At 48.8% G+C, this 16,959-nt stretch overlaps 1 protein-coding gene and 1 long non-coding RNA gene across 2 annotated transcripts; both read left to right on the forward strand.

Moving 5' to 3' along the window:
* Positions 1-346: 346 nt before the first annotated feature.
* LOC144130038 (uncharacterized) lies at positions 347-5,513 on the forward strand. The gene is made up of 2 exons (XR_013313940.1): positions 347-732; positions 5,044-5,513. It is a non-coding gene; the product is annotated as an uncharacterized LOC144130038 (long non-coding RNA).
* Positions 5,514-7,013: 1,500 nt separating this feature from the next.
* On the forward strand, positions 7,014-8,741 carry LOC144127739 (uncharacterized). Its single transcript, XM_077660637.1, has one exon. It carries the CDS (start codon positions 7,377-7,379, stop codon positions 8,739-8,741), a length of 1,365 nt encoding a protein of 454 aa, XP_077516763.1. The 5' UTR covers positions 7,014-7,376.
* The last annotated feature ends 8,218 nt before the right edge of the window (positions 8,742-16,959 follow it).

Here is a 16,959-nt window from a genome sequence, read left to right on the forward strand (position 1 = left end):
ATGCATAATGCAAAGTAATTTTAGTTTTAATAGGTAAAGTATGCCTGTTGCGCAACGTAATTCCGACGATTCGAGAAAGTGTTGATGCAACGTTCTTAACATGTGCATCCCATGTCATCGTACTGCTGAATGTCACACCCAGTGATCTAAAGTGTCCACGTACTCTATTACACTGCCACTGAGGTATAGCGATGGGCAGCGAAATACTTGATTTCTTTTAGGAAGGAAGAGTACTGCTTTAGTTGTCTGTTCATCTTTAGCGAGTTAACTGATGACCATGTTGCAAGTGATAAAAGCGTATGGTTTGCGGCATCTACTACGGGGTGTACGTCATTGGAAGAAAAGATTAGTGTTGTGTAATCGTCGCGGCTAGAGCGATAGCGGCGGCGCGACGATCGCGAGAGCTGGCTATAAGATAAGCCGCGCTGTTCGGCCACCGGGAATTCCACTACAAGCTGTGATGGAATAAACCACGTTCGGTTTTCCGCCCACCTGGCCTTCGGTTGCTGTCCCCGACAAACACGACATTTGGCGACGAGGATGGGATTCTGACCAGTTCTACAGCAAGCCGACATGGCAACGGATGGTTCGGCAGCGGCGCGAGCAGTGACGCAACTGGTGGGTCGACTGGGACACATCGAGCCCTTCGACGAGTCTACGAGCGACTGGCCGTCGTACGAGGAACGCTTAACGTCGTTTCTTCTGGTCAACCGTATCCCCGAGGACGACAAGGTACACGCTTTTTTGAGTCTCGTAGGCCCAAAGACGTACAGTCTCCTCAAGTCATTGACAGCGCCGGAGTTGCCGTCAGCTAAAAGTTTCGTCGTGTTAAAGAAACTTCTAGGCGACCACTTGTCACCGAAGCCGTCGGTAATTAGTGCACGCGCGAAATTTCACAGGAGAGCGCAACTCGAGACTGAATCGATTTCGGAATATGTTGCACAGTTGCGGAAATTGGCACAGACATGTGAATTTGAATCCGCACTCGATCAGTCGCTGCGAGACCGTTTTGTTTGCGGTTTGCGCAGAGAAGATATACAGCGAGTGTTGTTCACGGAGGATAACAAGCGAACTTTTTAAAAAGCCGTGGAACGAGCCCTAGCCATGGAAGCAGCGAAAAAGAGCGTAGCAGAAGCGCACGCCTTTGATGCGGGCGTTCGGGACGTTCACAAGGTCAGAGCCGTTGGGGAAAGCGATATGACGCAGCGAAATTGCTATCGCTGCGGGTCGGCGAAGCATGCAAGCCGACTGTGTCCGCACATAGCAGCCACCTGTTTCAAATGTGATAAGAAAGGACACATTCAAAGGGTGTGCCAAGCTAACAAGCAGCAAAAGACGAAGGGAGCGCGGCGAAACTCGATGAAGATGTTGGTTCCCGTTCAAGCTTCTGTGAGCATGAAATTATTTCGCCTGGTCTAGCTCCGATAAAAATTTCTGTGCACCTGGAAGGGCGGCCCTTGATCATGGAGCTCGATACAGGGGCTACTGTTTCCGTCATGTCTTTATATCAGTTTCGGCAGATGTATCCCTCAATCAAGGTCATGCCAACGACGCTGAAGCTGCGGACGTTCCAGGGAGCCATAGTTCAGCCTGTTGGAGTCGCTCACGTGGCCGTGCAGTACGGAGAGCAGAGAGCCCAGCTGCCTCTCTAGATCACGAAAGAAAAGGGACTTCCGCTGCTAGGTCGACAATGGTTGCAAGCCATCCGACTCAATTGGAGCAGTATCTTCAAGCTCAACGCTATTTCCAGGTCAGATGGTTCTGCTTGTTCGAGTCAAACTGCCAGACTACGCGCACTTCTAGACAGATACCAGAGTTTGTTTAATGACGGACTGGGAAAAATTTCAGAAGAAAGAGCAGAGTTGTCGCTAAAAGATGGTAGCGTGCCGAAGTTTCTGAAGGCAAAAAGTGTGCCCTTTGCATTACAACCTGCGGTCGAGGCCGAGCTTAATAAGCTGGAAGGCATGGGAGTCATTTCACCAGTTGCGACGAGCAGCTATGCCACACCGGTTGTACCAGTAGTAAAGAAGGACGGTGGCATAAGACTATGCGGTGATTACAAGACCACCCTAAATCCTTGTCTTGAAACTGACCGGTACCCATTAACACTTCTTTTTGGGCGAGTTGGTGCATACTTGATTTGAAGAAAATAGCGCCAGAGCATGCAAACCACGAAAAGACAACGACGAGACACAAAGCGCAAAGGTACCCAAACAAAGGTACCCAAACTGACCGGTACCCACTGCCGAGAGTGGATGAGTCGTTTGCGGCGCTCGCAGGGGGCCAAGAATTTTCTAAGATTGATCTCAACAGAGCCTATCATCAGGTGGTGGTGTCGGAGTCGTCAAGAGAGTACTTGACACTCAATACCCATAAAGGACTTTTTGCGGTAAACAGACTACCGTTCGGGGTTTCATCGGCACCATCCATTTTCCAAAGAATTATGGACACAATGTTGAAAGACCTGAAAGGCGTCAGCTGCTATTTGGATGACGTTCTCATCACTGGAAGGACGGCAGACGAGCATTTTGCAAATCTGGAAGCTGTCCTAAAGCGGTTGACGGAGCGCGGGGTTAGAGTAAAGAAAGAAAAGTGTTCGTTCTTTCAAAAAGAACTGCGCTATCTTGGTCATGTTATCAGCGCAGCAGGTGTCAGCACAACGCCAGAGAAGATAGAAGCCTTGACAAAAGCTCCCGCGCCCACAAGCAAGCAGCAGCTGCAGTCGTTTCTGGGCGTCGTAAATTACTACGGGAAGTTTGTCCCACGATTGTCTACTCTGGCCAGTCCTCTTTACAAACTGCTGCGTCGCGATCATCCATGGCGCTGGGATGCATCGTGCCAAGTGGCGTTCGAGGAAGTCAAAAATGCGCTGGCGTCATCCGCGATACTGGCGCATTACGACCCCGATAAGCTTTTGCAAGTGGCTTGTGACGCTTCCCAGTACGGCGTGGGTGCAGTACTTTCTCATGTTGCGGACGATGGAAGCCCTCACCCGGTCGCTTATGCGTCGCGCACATTAAATGACGCTGAGAAAAAATACAGTCAGCTAGAAAAGGAAGCACTTGCCATCATTTTTGCTGTCAAAAAGTTTCATTTCTACATATATTGAAGATGTTTCACATTGATCACGTATCACAAGCCGTTACATACCATCCTGGGGCAGAAGACAGGCATTCCACCGATCGCGGCAGCACGCTTTCACCGATCGCGGCAGCACGCTTGCAGCGATGGGCCGTCACTTTGTCTGCTTACAACTACTCGCTCGTGTACAAAAAGTCCAGTGACAACGCAGAGGCAGATTATTTTTCAAGGTTCCCTCTCCAGGGCCAGCAAGACGGCACGTCCGAAGGCGAGGAATCATTTTATGCATTGCGCCTGGAGTCGGTGCCCCTATCCGCCAAAGAGATTGCGCGTGCCACATCACGTGATCCCATGCTTAGAAAGGTGCTCCAGTTTACTAGCACAGGTTGGCCATCGTACCTGCGAGATGCAAGTCTAAAGCAATTTTATGCGAAGCATATTAACGTAGGTTTCGGGCCTTCGCGCGACGCCCGGCGGTGGCCACCATTGACCCTGAAGTGGGGTCACGTGACATGACGTCACGTGATGACGTCACACAGGCTGCAGATGGGGCCTCATATCGCGCCGTCGGTCGCCTCCCGGCGGTGGCCACCATTGACCTTCAAGTGACCTTCAAGTAGGTCACGTGACATGACGTCACGTGATGACGTCACACTGGCTGCAGATGGGGCCTCATATCGCGCCGTCGGTCGCCTCCCGGCGGTGGCCACCATTGACCCTGAAGTGAGATCACATGATGTGACGTCACGTGATGACGTCACACCGGCTGCAGATGGGGCCTCATATCGCGCCATCGGATGTCGCCCGGCGGAGGCCTCCACGCTTCGGTTCGCGGCGGCGGCGCCACCATCGCTGCATCACGTGATATGTGACGTCACGCCAGGGATGAAGCGGCGCGCGCCCGCCGTCACGTCAGTCTCTGTGCCCGCAACCGCGCCAGCGTCTTTGCGCCGGGGGTGTATGCGGTCAAGATGCCTCCAAACGCTAAGGACGTTAATAATAGGAATGCAAAACGAAGGCTGCAGCGTGCTACGGAAACCGATGAAGAACGCCTAGCCAAGCGGCTTCGCATCCACTGGGCTTAACCTTGATAAGCCTCCAATTTTTTTTCGACAGACGTTTGCAGATCAGCGTGTGTCAAGGGTGCCTCATGTATGGCATGAGGGTTGTTATCCTGTCTACTTTTCGAGACTCTGTTTTCGACGAACTGCACCAAGGTCATCCTGGAATCGTGCGGAGCAAGGAATTGGCTCGCAGCTACGTCTGGTGGCCGTCAATTGATGCAGATTTGGAGACAAGAGTACGAAGTTATCGAGCGTGCCAGCAACAACGTAAGGATTCATGTAAGGCACCTCTGCATCCTTGGGCATGGCCGACCGCACCATGTAGGCGAATTCACCTGGACTTCGCGGGGCCTTTTCGAGGAACCACATTTCTAGTGGTAGTAGATGCCCACTCGAAGTGGCCAGAGGTGTTCGTCATGCGCAGCACAACGTCCGAACGTACTGTTGCTTGCTTGCGTGAACTTTTCTGCAGATTCGGATTGCCAGAGACGGTAGTGTCCGACAATGGGCCACAACTGGTGTCCGAAGAGTTCAAGGCATTCGTGCGGGACATCGGGGGCAGACATGTCGTGACCGCCCCTTATCACCCAAGCACAAAAGGTTTGGCAGAACGTTTTGTGCAAACATTGAAGTCGGCTCTGCGCAAATCACCCCCAGGTGAATCTGTCGAAGTTACACTTCATAAATTTTTGTTGGCATACCGAAATACGCCTCATCCCACGACAGGAGAGGCACCCGCTAACCTCTTGATGGGTAGAAGACTGCGTACTAAGCTGGATGCAATCAATCCGACGGTGGAAGGGAAGGTGATGCGCAGTCAGTTCACCCAAATGCAACAAAGGAAAAGCAACAGAGACTGTTTTTGCATTAATGACAGTGTTTTAGTTCGACATTACAGAGGCTCGCCGAAGTGGGTTCGTGGAACTGTCCTCAAGAAAACTGGACCAATCTCCTACAAAGTCCTGGTGAGCACGCCCCGAGGCAAGTTCATCTGGCGTCGGCACCTCGACCAACTGCTGGGTAACACAAGCCCTAAGGTGACACCAGGGTCATCCGACGTAGACAACGTGGAGGGGTTCCTGCTTTTCCCTCCAAACCAAACAGGTGACCAGCCAGTATCAGAAGAGCCGGTGCCCTTGCAGCCTCCCGAGGTCCCTCCGGCGCCCGCTCCTACATCCGAGACGTCGGCTCTTGGAAGGCGCTACCCGTCAAGAAATCGCCGTCCACCCGATCGATACGAAGCTGGTTTTTAACTATTGTATAAGCATACAATTGCACCCTCTAAATAAAAGGGGAGGAGTGTTGTGTAATCGTCGCGGCTAGAACGATAGCGGCGGCGCGACGATCGCGAGAGCTGGCTATAAGATAAGCCGCACTGTTCGGCCACCGGGGATTCCACTACAAGCTGTGATGGAATAAACTACGTTCGGTTTTCCGCCCACCTGGCCTTCGGTTGCTGTCCCCGACAAACTCGACAATTAGGCTGGTGTCGTCTGCCTATATAATATATTTTGCATGCTTAATGATGTTAGGGATATATATATATATATATATATATATATATATATATATATATATATATATATATATATATATATATATATATATTGAACAGTAGTGGCCCCAAAACTCTACCCTGAAGGACGCCATTCGAAAGTCTTAGAATCTGTGAATAGGAATGATTAATCACCACATATTGAGACCGTGAACTCATATAAGATTTAATTAGGCTGAGAGCATGCCCGCGTATGCCGTAGTGCTCCAGTTTTGCATAAAGAACATCGTGATTTAAGCAATCAAAGACTTTGCTGAAGTCAACGCAAATACCGAGAGTTAAAAGCTGCGACTCAATATTTTTTAATATGTATCCTTTTTGAACCAGTAGTGCATGCTCCGTAGACCAATTTTCTTTAAAAGAATATTGACAGTCACTTATTACGGAATGTTTATACAGAAAATGTTGAAGACGGATGCAAATTAGCTGTTCTAAACCCTTAGAAAAATACAAAAGTATAGACACTGGTCTATAGTTTCCCAACTTGTTTGCATCGCCTTTTTTTATCGCGGCTACCCTGGCTAGCTGCATGTGGGTAGGGAATTGAGCTGTCATAAGTGCGGTGATATATATATATATATATATATATATATATATATATATATATATATATATATAATAGGAGTGGGCGTGAGAACAGCACCAGGATGCGGCCACCTAATCCGCTCTGCTTCTTCGTCCAGGTTACGGCATGGGCTCTGTTCAGCAATGCGCCGCTATCGTCACCTACCCATGAGATCAGCAAGCTGCCCTGCCACTTCAACGACACTTATGATGCCGCATGCCCGCAAGACAGGCACATTTTCATCGCCGTCCCTCCATCGCAGGAAAGATCCAGATCAACAGCGACATCATTTGCTGCCTATATGAACAGCTGGCGGGCCCCCGGCGCCCTTAGTGGGCGTGAGAACAGCACCAGGATGCGGCCACCTAATCCGCTCTGCTTCTTCGTCCAGGTTACGGCATGGGCTCTGTTCAGCAATGCGCCGCTATCGTCACCTACCCATGAGATCAGCAAGCTGCCCTGCCACTTCAACGACACTTATGATGCCGCAAGACAGGCACATTTTCATCGCCGTCCCTCCATCGCATGAAAGATCCAGATCAACAGGAACATCATTTGCTGCCTATATGAACAGCTGGCGGGCCCCCGGCGCCCTTAGTGGGCGTGAGAACAGCACCAGGATGCGGCCACCTAATCCGCTCTGCTTCTTCGTCCAGGTTACGGCATGGGCTCTGTTCAGCAATGCGCCGCTATCGTCACCTACCCGTGAGGTCAGCAAGCTGCCCTGCCACTTCAACGACACTTGTGATGCCGCATGCCCGCAAGACAGGCACATTTTCATCGCCGTCCCTCCATCGCATGAAAGATCCAGATCAACAGCGACATCATTTGCTGCCTATATGAACAGCTGGCGGGCCCCCGGCGCCCTTAGTGGGCGTGAGAACAGCACCAGGATGCGGCCACCTAATCCGCTCTGCTTCTTCGTCCAGGTTACGGCATGGGCTCTGTTCAGCAATGCGCCGCTATCGTCACCTACCCGTGAGATCAGCAAGCTGCCCTGCCACTTAACGACACTTGTGATGCCGCATGCCCGCAAGACAGGCACATTTTCATCGCCGTCCCTCCATCGCATGAAAGATCCAGATCAACAGCGACATCATTTGCTGCCTATATGAACAGCTGGCGGGCCCCCGGCGCCCTTAGTGGGCGTGAGACCAGCACCAGGATGCGGCCACCTAATCCGCTCTGCTTCTTCGGCCAGGTTACGGCATGGGCTCTGTTCAGCAATGCGCTGCTATCGTCACCTACCCATGAGATCAGCAAGCTGCCCTGCCACTTCAACGACACTTGTGATGCCGCATGCCCGCAAGACAGGCACATTTTCATCGCCGTCCCTCCATCGCATGAAAGATCCAGATCAACAGCGACATCATTTGCTGCTTATATGAACAGCTGGCGAGCCCCCGGCGCCCTTAGTGGGAGTGAGAACAGCACCAGGATGCGGCCACCTAATCCGCTCTGCTTCTTCGTCCAGGTTAGTTCTGTTACTTCCCTGTACGGTAAGAAATCTGACGTGTGCCTGTTGCTGTTCCCACGCCCAGGAGTTTTGCTTTGTGTGTTCAGTGAATTCTTTGATATTGTAAACCAACTGCTGGCGTTGTCCGGGGACGTCGAGCTCAACCCTGGGCCTAACACGAGGCATCAGGTACAGGACTCTCTTCCTGACGTCCAGTCTAAGCAGTTGGAAGATATGTTTGCAATACTGGAGACTTTGAACACGCGAACTGCGAAAATGCAACTGGACCAAAAGGCTTTCATAAAGTCTATTGATGATCTTAAGAAGTCCCAGCTGAAGTTAGAAGAAGATTTGAGCGAAATGAACAAAAGATTAACTAATGTTGAGCGCAAAACTGTTGCCATTCACGAAACCGAGAAGGAAGTACATCCTTTTCAGCAGTTAGTTGACCAACTTTCTAGTGAAAACTCTCAGCTGCGCGCGCGCCTGTCTGAACTTGAAGACAGGCAGCGACGCGATAACCTTCTGTTATATGGCATACCTGACGCGCAGTCAGAGTCCTGGGCTCAGTCAGAAGAAAAGCTAGTCAAGGTTCTTTCATCCTGCTTGGAAATTCCGTCCTCTGAAATTTTGATCGATAGAGCGCACAGGCTCGGTGGGTTCGCATCGGAAAAATGTCGACCAATTATTGCCAAATTTTCATCCTTCAAGGTAAAGCAGAGAATACTGCTTAACTGTTCTAAGCTCAAGGATGAAAAAATTACGCTTAGCGCGGATTTTTCTTTCGCCACCCGTCACGCTAGAAAAAAACTGGTCGAATTTGGCAAATCCCAGCCGCTCACTTTCAAGCTTCGCTTCAATAAGCTTTACATAAAAAATAAATGCTACTCCTACAATCACTCTGATGATTCCGTTCATGAAATCTTAAGCGCCTTCCCGTTGCCAACCGACCGTTCTGAGGACCCTACGAATGATACCCACAGCGGCTCCGCGCCACCGACCGAACTTGCTACCAATTAGCACGTCGCCAGGGACAGTGGAACTAAGTCCCCGGCCATTACCCCACTTTCTTTTTTGTTCACAAATATTCGCAGCATAATACCTAAACGAGATGATCTTTGTTCTGTAATTGATGCTTGCGATGCTGACATTGTATGTCTTACTGAAACCTGGCTATCGGCGAATATAGATAGCGGTGAACTTCTTACCTGTAAAAAGAGATATAACATTTATCGGTGCGACAGGGGTTCTAGATGTGGCGGAGGCGTGCTTGTAGCTGTTGCTGATACTGTTATGTCTTTTCCGATCCATTTTGTAAGCGCGTTGGAACTTGTACTGGTTGAAATTCGCACATGCTCTAGGAAATTGATAGTGGGCGTTTGCTATCGTCCGCCGTCTACCTCCCCCACCTTTGTAAACGATCTTCATGATGTCATTCATATGATTACAGTCCGTTATCCGAGCAGTCCCTTTATCTTACTGGGTGATTTTAATTTCCCCAACATAGTGTGGTCTAATGTGAGTTCTTATTGTGAACCTTTTTCAAGTGAATGCGACATGTTCTTGAATTTGTGCAGTGATTTTAACTTATCCCAGCTTGTAACGCAGGCAACTCGAATTTCACCTACTGCGTCTAATATCCTCGATCTGGTACTCACCACATCGCCTGATTTTTTCCAGCCCATATCATACTTGCCAGGGTTAAGTGATCACCTACTCCTTCATTTTGCTTTGACCTGCGCAGTTCCCCATCAACGTAACCACAGTAAATATATCCATGATTACAAAAAGGCTGATTTTGATGCTATTAACCTTGAACTGTCTGTTTTTCTAGACCATTACTTGCTAAGCTTTCATGATCGTTCGTGAATGCTAACTGGAGCCTGTTTAAAGAAAAAGTTGCTGCGCTCACTGAAAAATATGTTCCACGTTTAGTCATCACCTCTAACCGTCAATCACCATGGTTCACTAAATCGTTAAAACGGCTCTGTAATAAGAAAAAACGCATGTTCCGCTCTGCAAAACTAACCGGTTCCCAAGAACGTTGGACTGCTTATCAGGCCGCGGCCCTTGAATATAAAAGTGCACTGAAGGATGCCAAAGATTTGTTTTTCAATGACACATTACCTTCCCTTTTGATAAATAACCCTAGGCAATTTTGGAGCGTAGTTAACAAAAAAGACAATTCATCCATCAGCCTTAAAGGCTCCAGTGACCAACTAATGCATCCTAATGAATGTGCAAATGTTCTAAACAGTGTATTCGTTTCAGCTTTTTCCAAAAATCAGTGTTCGGTAACCCCTGCATATAACAGTGCTGACTTTTTACCAATGGATTCTATTGTCTTTGATCCTGCCGGAGTGGAAAAAATAGTCGAAAAACAAAAGGTTTTTTCATCATGTGGTGTTGATAACATTAGTTCTAAGTTCTTGATTAAAACCAAAGTATACAGCGCAATAATACTCTCTAACCTATTTCAGCAATCTCTTGAAACAGCATGTATACCTGATGACTGGAAGGTCGGGAAGGTGATTCCCTTGAATAAATCTGGTGATCAACATTCCCCGCATAATTATCGACCCATCTCACTTACCAGCATTCCGTGTAAAATCATGGAGCATGTTATTTACTCTCACCTTGCATCGTTCCTTGATTCTAATGCCTTTTTTACGGACAGTCAACATGGATTTCGGAAGTGGTTTTCTTGCGAAACACAGCTTTTAACCTTCACACATGATCTAAACTCATTCCTCGACAGGGGTTCCGTTGTCGACTGCATATTCCTCGATTTCTCAAAGGCGTTTGACAAGGTCGCTCATCAACTGCTTTTTTTTAAACTTAGTAAACTTAACCTCGACCCTAACGTTCTTAGGTGGCTGCACTCGTTTCTCACTAAACGTTCACAATTTGTCACCGCTAATAATGCTTCTTCCTTCACTTCTCCAGTTGGATCTGGAGTACCACAAGGCTCTGTTCTAGGGCCTCTGCTTTTTCTTATATATATCAATGACTTACCTGACAATCTATGTTCAACAATAAATGTTTTTGCTGATGACTGCGTCATATACCGCGAAATTAACAGTGACTCTGATATAGCTCTTCTTCTATCGGATATTGATCATGCTCTTGAATGGACTAACAAATGGAACATGGAACTAAACATAAAAAAGTGCAAGTACATGCGGGTTTCTCGTCGTAACACCACATTGCCTTCATATCGTCTTAATAATTGCAGCCTTGAGTCTGTGCCTTTTTACAAATATTTAGGTGTCTTCATTTCCCATAATCTTTCTTGGAAAGTACACATAGACTGTGTAAGCAATAACGCTAACCGCATGCTGGGCTACATACGCCGTAACTTTAATCTTTCTTCTAGCTCCGTAAAACTGCTTCTCTACAAGTCGTTGGTTCGTAGTAAACTAGAATATGCTGCATCTATCTGGGACCCCTATCAAGAGACACTAATATACCAACTCGAATCTATAGAGAACCGTGCGGCCCGTTTCATTCTCTCGAATTATCACCGTAACTCTAGTGTCAGTGCCATGAAATCAAGCTTATCACTCCCACTACTGTCGCAACGTAGAAATATATCCCGCCTTTGTCTATTCCATAAGATTTACTACGATAACCCCATCCTTAAGAGAAAATTTATAACGCCACCTTGCTACGTTTCAGCTCGGATCGATCATCGTCATAAAGTTGGCATTCTTTCATGCCAAACAAACCACTTTTACAACTCTTTCATTCCCAGCACATCGGCACAATGGAATCACCTTCCCCGATCGGTCGTCGAAATAAGTGACCATTCTGTGTTTAAATCGACTTTAACTAACTTGATGGTAACATAGTACATGTAATTCTTGCGCCCTGCCGTTTATTCTTTTCAGCTTATGTGGTAGTTAAAACAGACCTGGTCTGCGTGGTATGCTTGTTTGCGTGGTATGCTTACTTTTATGCTTACTTTTATTCTTTGCTCATAATTTCGTGTTAAATGACTGTTAATTTGTTTGATTGTATTTGCTGTAACCTACTGATTTGCGCGAGCCATATTCTTGTTCACATTTTTGTGTTACTTGTTACTGCTGTTCCTTTGTTATTTTGTCTATTGTACCCCACTCCCCTCTGTAATGCCCTCGGGCCCTGAGGGTACTGAAATAAATAAATAAATAAATAAATAACTAAATAAATAACTAAATAAATAAATAAATAAATATTGTCACGGTGTTCGCCACAAGACAGGGACCCAGCAAGAGAGGGCTCGGCAGAACGTCCTTCGGTGGGAGAAAGGGCGGACTTCAACTTCCTTCAATCCGCGCGCCAGCAGCGTCAACGTCTTTTTTGCTTTAGCGCCACCTGGCATTCCTCCCCTCTTAAAATGCACACGCAGATGAGCGCGCGAACACAAGCACACACAAGCACACTGTACCACACAAGAAAGGCTCGATGTATCTGGGGCGTCACCGTGCAAAATACGGCTTCATGCGTAGAACATGCACAATTTCTGAACGGGGTAGTCGACGGCTTCTCTGCTGGGAAAGTGCCGCATCCGATAGTACTTCGTAATTAACGTCGCTGACGCGCCGCAGGAATTTATAAGAACCGAAATAACGGCAAAGTAGTTTTTTGGACACGCCTTGCCGTCGAACAGGTATCCATACCCAAACCTGGTCGCCGGGACTGTAGAAGACTTGTCTGTGCCGGAGGTTGTATCGGTGTGATTCTTTATCTTATTGCTGTGTGATGTGAACACGAGCTAGCTGACGAGCCTGCTCGGCTTCGTGGGCAAACTCCTTAGCGTCAGTAGAAAGCTGGTCATCAGTCGGGCAAGGGAGCATTGCGTCGAGCATCGTCTGAACCTCTCTGCCGTAGAGGAGGCGGAACGGTGTGAAATGGGTCATCTCTTGGACTGCTGTGTTATAGGCGAATGTCAGGTACGGTATGATCATGTCCCAAGTCCTGTGTTGCACATCGACGTACATCGCCAGCATGTTCGTCATGGTCTTATTAAGCCGCTCTGTCAGCCCATTTGCCTGCGGGTGGTAAGCAGTAGTTTTACGGTGGGTCGTACCCCTTAGCTGAAAACTTTCGGCCATCAGCTGGGAATTAAAGGAGGTCCCTCAGTCGGTAATGACGCAGGTCGGGGCGCCGTGCCGAAGGACGATCTGATTCATGAAGAAATCCGCAACCTCGGACGCTGTGCCACGAGGTAAGGCTCTGGCCTCGGCGTATCGAGTGAGGTAGTCTGTGGCAATGATGATGAACCTGTTCCCACCCGAGGACAAAGGGAAAGGGCCCAGAAGGTCCATGCCGGCCTGATCGAAAGGGGCACGTGGTGGTGCAATAGGTAGGAGGAACACCGGAGGCTTGGCGGCCGGGGCCTTACGGCGCTGACATTGCCGACAGCTCCGCGCATAGCGTTTAACAACAGTGGCAAGTTTGGGCCAGTAGAACAGCTGGCGTATTCTGAAAAGCGTGCGAGAGTATCCCAAATGGCCAGAGGATGGTTCGTCGTGGCACGCAGAAAGTATTTCCTCTTGAAATGTTGTCGGCACGACGAGGAGGTACGCTCGCGAACTGGAACCAGGGTTCTTCTCAAACAGCACGCCTTGCGTTGCAGGAAAAACGACAGGTGTCGAGAAAAACTTTTAGGTACGGTGGCCGACTGACCCAGATAATTAATGAGGGGTCGTAACACTGGATCGGCGCGCTGCTGAGTTGACAAATCAGAAGAATCGATTACCCCAAGGAAACACGTCATCGTCCGTGTCGGGTGTAGCGAGTTCGACAGGCGCACGAGAGAGGGTGTCGGCGTCTTGCTTATGTCCGGATTTATAGACAATGGTGACGTCAAACTCCTGTAGGCGAAGGCTCCATCGCGCCAGGCGTCCAGACGGGTCACGCAGGTTGGCCAACCAACACAAGGAGTGATGATCAGTTACCACTTTGAAAGGGCGACCATAAAGATAGGGGCGAAATTTCGCAGCGGCTCAAATAATGGCGAGGCATTCTTTTTCTGTCGTGGAATAGTTAACCTCTGCACGCGACAGAGCGTGGCTTGCATAAGCGATGACTCGTTCAACGCCATCCTGGCGCTGCACAAGAACCGCGCCGAGGCCGATGTTGCTGGCGTCGGTGTGTATTTCAGTGTCACACCGCTCATCAAAATGGCCAAGAACGGGCGGCGTCTGAAGACGCAGGTGGAGCTCGGCGAAAGCCACGTCTTGCTCGCGGGACCAAACAAAAGGTGTGGCGTCGCGGGTGAGGCGAGTCAGCGGTTCTGCGAGGTCAGCGAAATTTTCGATAAAACGCCGGTAGTAACTGCAGAACCCTAGAAAACGCCAAACAGCTTTCTTGTCACGTGGGAGTGGAAATTCCGCAACCGCTGCGAGCTTGTCGGGGTCGGGCTTCACACCGGCGGCGCTGACGACATGGCCGAGAAATTTCAGCTCCTGGTAACCGCAGTGGCATTTCTGGGGCTTCAGTGTGAGGTTAGCTGAACGAATGGCTTCGAGGACCATCCGCGGGCGTTCAAGATGCTGACTAAACGAGTCTTCGAAAACCACCACGTCGTCGAGATAGACTAGGCAACACTGCCATTTAAGACCGGCAAGGACAGTGTCCATCATCCGCTGAAAGGTGGCAGGCGCAGAACAAAGACCGAAAGGTAGAACCTTAAATTCATAAGGACCGTGTGGAATGACAAAGGCCGTTTTCTCACGATCCCGTTCATCGACCTCATTTTGCCAGTAGCCACTTTTTAGGTCGATGGACGAAAAATACCGAGCGCGCCGACGGCGGTCGAGAGAGTCGTCAATACGTGGCAGTGGGTAAACGTCCTTCTTCGTTACTGCGTTCAGCTTCCGGTAGTCGACGCAAAAACGCAGAGTGCCGTCTTTCTTTTTAACGAGGACGACCGGCGAGGAACATGGGCTGTTGGAAGGCTGGATAACGTCATCTTCGAGCATCTCCTTAACTTGGGACTTAATGACTTCGCGCTCTGTAGACGATACGCGATAGGGAAGAAGGAAGGACATGAAGGAACTAGACACCGCAGCGGACACGGGACAGAGAAAGAAGACGACACAGGGCGGTACTTGCAACTAAAATTTTATTTGAAACTTCATGGCTTTATAAAGACAGAGGCACGTGTGATCCTACAATCAAGAAAAAAGGGGGAATGAAAAGCAACAGATAACAAGACCTAACTGACAACAATGCACATGAAAGATATGCGAGTCACAATCTACAGAAATCAGACTTTAAAACGTTATGCAATGCTCATCATGCGAGTCACAATCTACAGATATCAGAAGTGTTAAAAACCGTCGACCGCATGTGGAAGCATGAAAATCACAAGACAAAGAAAGAAAACGTCAAAAGGAAGCAGCCCAAACTGTTACCTGTCAAGGAAACCTAGTTCTTTTTGGAGGATGGAAACCGAAGGCGAACTAACGCATTCATCCGGTTGCGAGCGCAAGATGGCAATGGCCTCCATAATCTCTCTCTCAAGCTGCCCTTTCCTTCTTCCAACAGTCTGGGTCTGGCTAAACTGAGGCCAACAACCCCGAACCCCGACACTTGCGGCAATGAACAGGCAGATTCGAACCCCCCGCCTCCCCCAAGGAACGCGCATGTTCTCTCAAGCGATCATTTAAGCACCTACCGGTTTGTCCAATATAAAAACGCCCACAACTGAGGGGGATCTTGTAGATTACCCCTGTTACATATGCGACACGCCTATTTTCTTCCAAATGTTTCTTGCCGCAAGTTCCTCGAATCGAGTCCCCCTTTCCCACTAGATTGCATAATCTAGAGAGCTTACAGGGTGCCGAAAATACAATGTCGATGCCATATTTGCCATCTCAAAAAGATTTCAGGCAAATATGGCATCGGCATTGTATTTTCGGCACCCTGTAAGCTCTCTAGATTATGCAATCTAGTGGTAAAGGGGGACTCGATTCGAGGAACTTGCGGCAAGAAACATTTGGAAGAAAATAAGCGTGTCGCATGTGTAACAGGGGTAATCTACAAGATCCCCCTCAGTTGTGGGCGTTTTTATATTGGACAAACCGGTAGGTGCTTAAATGATCGCTTGAGAGAACATGCGCGTTCATTGGGGGAAGGCGGGGGGTTCGAATCTGCCTGTTCATTGCCGCAAGTGTCGGGGTTGTTGGCCTCAGTTTAGCCAGACCCAGACTGTTGGAAGAAGGAAAGGGCAGCTTGAGAGAGAGATTATGGAGGCCATTGCCATCTTGCGCTCGCAACCGGATGAATGCGTTAGTTCGCCTTCGGTTTCCATCCTCCAAAAAGAACGGGTTTCCTTGACAGGCAACAGGTTGGGCTGCTTCCTTTTGACGTTTTCTTCCTTTGTCTTGTGGTTTTCATGCTTCCACATGCGGTCGACGGTTTTTAACACTTCTGATATCTGTAGATTGTGACTCGCATGATGAGCATTGCATAACGTTTTAAAGTCTGATTTCTGTAGATTGTGACTCGCATATCTTTCATGTGCATTGTTCTCAGTTAGGTCTTGTTATCTGTTGCTTTTCATTCCCCCTTTTTTCTTGATTGTAGGATCACACGTGCCTCTGTCTTTATAAAGCCATGAAGTTTCAAATAAAATTTTAGTTGCAAGTACCGCCCTGTGTCGTCTTCTTTCTCTGTCCCGTGTCCGCTGCGGTGTCTAGTTCCTTCATGTCTCACCAACTGGCCTACACATCTACCTTCCTATGTTACGCGATAGGGGTGTTGACGGATTGGGTGTACGTCCTCGTACGTCACGATGTGGCGCTTGGCTATGGTAGTTTGACTCACTTTCGACGAGGAGGCGAAACACTCTCTGAATTCGAGCAATTCGAACATGTAGCTGTTCCCGTTGGCAGGTTGACAGCTCGGAGTTACCATCGAGGCTCTCGAGGGGGAAAGGAGGCTGCACTGGTTCTGAGGAGAAGCCCTCGGAAACATCGGAGATGCGTTCCACAAAGGCTACGGAAGTGCCGCGAAAAAGATGTCGATGCTCGTGCGTAAAATTGGTAGCAAGTACCTGTGACTGGCCACTATTAAGATGGATCAGACTGCGGGCCACGGACACGCCTTGCGTAAGCAGGAACGAAAGGTTTGTTTCGGCGATGGCGTCACCGTTCTGAAATGATTCGCACTCAACCGTAATGAAGGCGCTGGTTCGAGGCGGCAGTGTGACAGTGTCCGTAGAAATTCGAAGCGTCTGGCTTGGTTG

The sequence above is a fragment of the Amblyomma americanum genome, chromosome 4 (genome assembly GCF_052857255.1).
Source record: "Amblyomma americanum isolate KBUSLIRL-KWMA chromosome 4, ASM5285725v1, whole genome shotgun sequence".
NCBI classification, from domain to species: Eukaryota; Metazoa; Arthropoda; class Arachnida; order Ixodida; family Ixodidae; genus Amblyomma; species Amblyomma americanum.

Coding starts and splice junctions, on each gene's coding strand:
- LOC144127739 (XM_077660637.1), top strand. CDS start 7,377: ATGAACAGCTGGCGGGCCCCCGGCGCCCTTAGTGGGCGTGAGACCAGC.